General features: G+C 45.1%; 1 protein-coding gene across 1 annotated transcript; it reads left to right on the top strand.

The window, feature by feature from the left end:
* The first annotated feature begins 1015 nt into the window (after positions 1 to 1015).
* LOC118938904 (globoside alpha-1,3-N-acetylgalactosaminyltransferase 1-like) lies at positions 1016 to 2879 on the top strand. The gene is made up of 3 exons (XM_036945565.1): positions 1016 to 1023; positions 1123 to 1464; positions 1559 to 2879. Exons 1-3 carry the CDS (start codon positions 1016 to 1018, stop codon positions 2247 to 2249), a joined length of 1041 nt encoding a protein of 346 aa, XP_036801460.1. The 3' UTR covers positions 2250 to 2879.
* Positions 2880 to 3327: the final 448 nt, after the last annotated feature.

The raw sequence follows: 3327 nt of genomic DNA, 5'->3' as shown, positions 1-3327 counted from the left end.
AACACTGTGTATGAGGCCATCACCAGCTATGGGAAGCATTGGAGTCAACATGGGCCAGAATCCCTGTGGAAAGCTTTCAGCACCTAGTAGAGTGTATGAGGACATGACCAGCTATGGGAAGCAATGGAGTCAACATGGGCCAGAATCCCTGTGGAACGCTTTCGGTGGTGCAACTCAATATTAAGGTGTTGTTAATGATTTGTACACTCAGTGTATGAGGACATAACTAGCTCATGTCACATGGCAGGTAATACGATATCATAATTGTCATGATTCACAGCTTGGCTAAGATTTGAATAATTGTACTACTTTGTTTATTTTCTGGTAGACTGTAATTTCTGGTCGGAAACGGTTTAGAATGTCCTATACAGTCCTATGAGAATGACCATACAACAAATAGAACAACTAGAATATTCCATATTTGTGGTACAACAAAGGTCAACTATTCTAGTTCTGGGTCCATGTGTCCATGTTCTGGTTCTCTGGGTCCATGTTCTGGTTCTCTGGGTCCATGTTCTGGGTCCCTGGGTCCATGTTCTGGGTCTCTGTGTCGCTGGGTCCATGTTCTGGGTCTCTGGGTCCATGTTCTGGGTCTCTGTGTCTCTGGGTCCAAGTTATGGGTCCATGTTCTACAGAGTGTTTCTGGCATCAGAATCGCAGGTGTCTGATACTGCCGTTGTGCCATTGAGCAAGGCACCTTCAACCCTTATGTTATGTACAGGTAACTGACAAAATAATGGAAAACACTAGTAAATGAGGGATACAAAGTATATTGAATGCAGGTGCTTCCACACAGGTGTGGTTTCTGAGTTCATTAAGCAATTAACATCCCATCATGCTCACTGTCATGTATAAAAAGGCTGGGCTGACCATTATTTCAGTCACTCTTTTTGCTACCATGGCTAATCACCCAGAACAACAATGCCCCCATTTACAGGGCACAAGTGGTCACTAAATGGTTTGATGAGCATGAAAACGATGTAAACCATATGCCAGTCACCAGATCTCAATCCAAATGAGGCCGTACCTGAGATAGAGTTTTCCACGACTATCAACAAAACACCAAATTATCCCTCCGATAGAGTTTCAGACACTCGTAGAATCTTTGCCAAGGTGCATTAGAGCTGTTCTGGTGGCTGGTGGTAGCCCAAGGTTGGTGGTGGTGGCCCAAGGTTGCTGGTGGTGGCTGGTGGTGCCCCAAGGTGGCTGGTGGTGCCCCAAGGTGGCTGGTGGAGGCCCAAGGTGGCTGGTGGAGGCCCAAGGTGGCTGGTGGAGAACCAAGGTGGCTGATGGAGGCCCAAGGTGGCTGGTGGTGGCCCAAGGTGGCTGGTGGTGGACCAAGGTGGCTGGTGGTGGCCCAAGGTTGCTGGTGGTGGCCCAAGGTTGCTGGTGGTGGCCCAAGGTGGCTGGTGGTGGACCAAGGTGGCTGGTGGAGGACCAAAGGTGGCTGGTGGAGGACCAAAGGTGGCTGGTGGAGGCCCAACTCTCTATTAAGACACTTTATGTTGATGTTTCCTATATTTTGACAGTTACCCCTTGTGTCTTTAAATTCTGACAGATACGTCCGCTTTCTCAGAGATTTCCTGGAGACAGCAGAGAAGCACTTCCTGGTCGACTTCAACGTGCGCTACTACGTTTTCACAGATCGTCCTGACGATGTTCCGTCAGTGAACCTGTCTCAGGGGAGACATTTGAGTGTGATCCAGGTGCCAGGTTCAAACCGCTGGCAGGAGATATCAGCCCGGAGGATGGAGATCATCCAGACAGCCATCGAACGTCAGATCAGCAGGGAGGCCGACTACATCTTCTGTCTGGACGTGGACAGCAAGTTCCACGCTCGCTGGGGAGCCGAGTCTCTGGGCAGGCTGGTTGCTGTGATTCACCCATGGTTCTACCAGGTGACCCGTGACCACTTCACATACGAACGGCGTCCAGCCTCGACAGCTTACATCCCCATGGATGAGGGAGATTACTACTATGCCGGGGCCGTGTTCGGTGGGTTGTTGGAGGAAGTGTACACACTAACAAAGGTATGTCGGAACCAGCTTGAAGAGGATGCGAGGAATTCCATCGAGGCTGCCTGGCAGGAGGAGAGTCACCTCAACAGGTACCTGCTTTACAACAAGCCCAGCAAGCTGTTGTCTCCAGAGTACCAGTGGGATGACAAGAAGACCAAAACCAAAGAGGTCAAAGTAATTCGCTTCTCTTCTGTCGTTAAAAACTATGCTGAAATTCGTCCCAATGTATAGGACTAGGAATTGGATATTCGACCGACAGAAGAAAAACTTAATAGATTATGGTTAATGTTAGGTTAAGTTCAGGTATAGCTTCACTGAGGTTAGGGTTAAGGTTAGGTTAGGTTAAGTTCAGGTATAGCTTCACTGAGGTTTGGGTTAATGTTAGGTTAAGTTCAGGTATAGCTTCACTGAGGTTTGGGTTAAGGTTAGGTTAGGTTAAGTTCAGGTATAGCTTCACTGAGGTTTGGGTTAATGTTAGGTTAAGTACAGGTATAGCTTCACTGATGTTTGGGTTAAGGTTAGGTTAAGTTCAGGTATAGCTTCACTGAGGTTTGGGTTAATGTTAGGTTAAGTTCAGGTATAGCTTCACTGAGGTTTGGGTTAAGTTTAGGGAAAGGTATAAAATGTCACATTGGATATACAGCTGTCCGGCCCCATTCATTTTGTGTTGGTGAAATATATACACTGACATAAAACTACTATTTTAAATATACTGTATATCAGTCACTGTTGTAGTTTGGGGATAATAACGTTCTTCATTTATAGGAAATTAAATATGTTTTATTACCTTATTCATCCTGTATTCTGTAGCCTATCTACTGTATGTTGATTACTGGTAAAAACATCAATAAATATAATGTTTAAAAAAAGATTACGATTATGTGTATTTTTCTGGAAATAAATATTTAACCACTTTCAGAATGTTTGTGTTATTTCCCTACTTGTTATATTTTCCACAGCCAAACTAAAAACAACATCTCCCCTGTGACAACGATATGCGGTGTATGAGTAACAAACCAGTGGTTTAGTGGAGAGATGGAGAAATAGGGAATGTTGCATGGATTCCACCTATAGATGTGTCGATCAGACAAGACACCGTGCTGGACTGAATTTACATTAAGAAAAACATTAGCATAATGTCAAAGTGGAGCTGGCATTCCTGTCCAGAAACAACCCCTAACCACTAGACATGTCCTGTAAACTGTATGAAAACAAACACGAAAACAAAGGATAATACCCCTTTAAAATGGTCATATGGAGGATTCACTTCCTTGTGTAAAAACATCCTGCCAATGACAAGGCAAAAAGG

The sequence above is a fragment of the Oncorhynchus mykiss genome, chromosome 15, assembly GCF_013265735.2.
Source record: "Oncorhynchus mykiss isolate Arlee chromosome 15, USDA_OmykA_1.1, whole genome shotgun sequence".
NCBI classification, from domain to species: Eukaryota; Metazoa; Chordata; class Actinopteri; order Salmoniformes; family Salmonidae; genus Oncorhynchus; species Oncorhynchus mykiss.
This window is presented reverse-complemented; position numbering and strand designations above follow the sequence as displayed.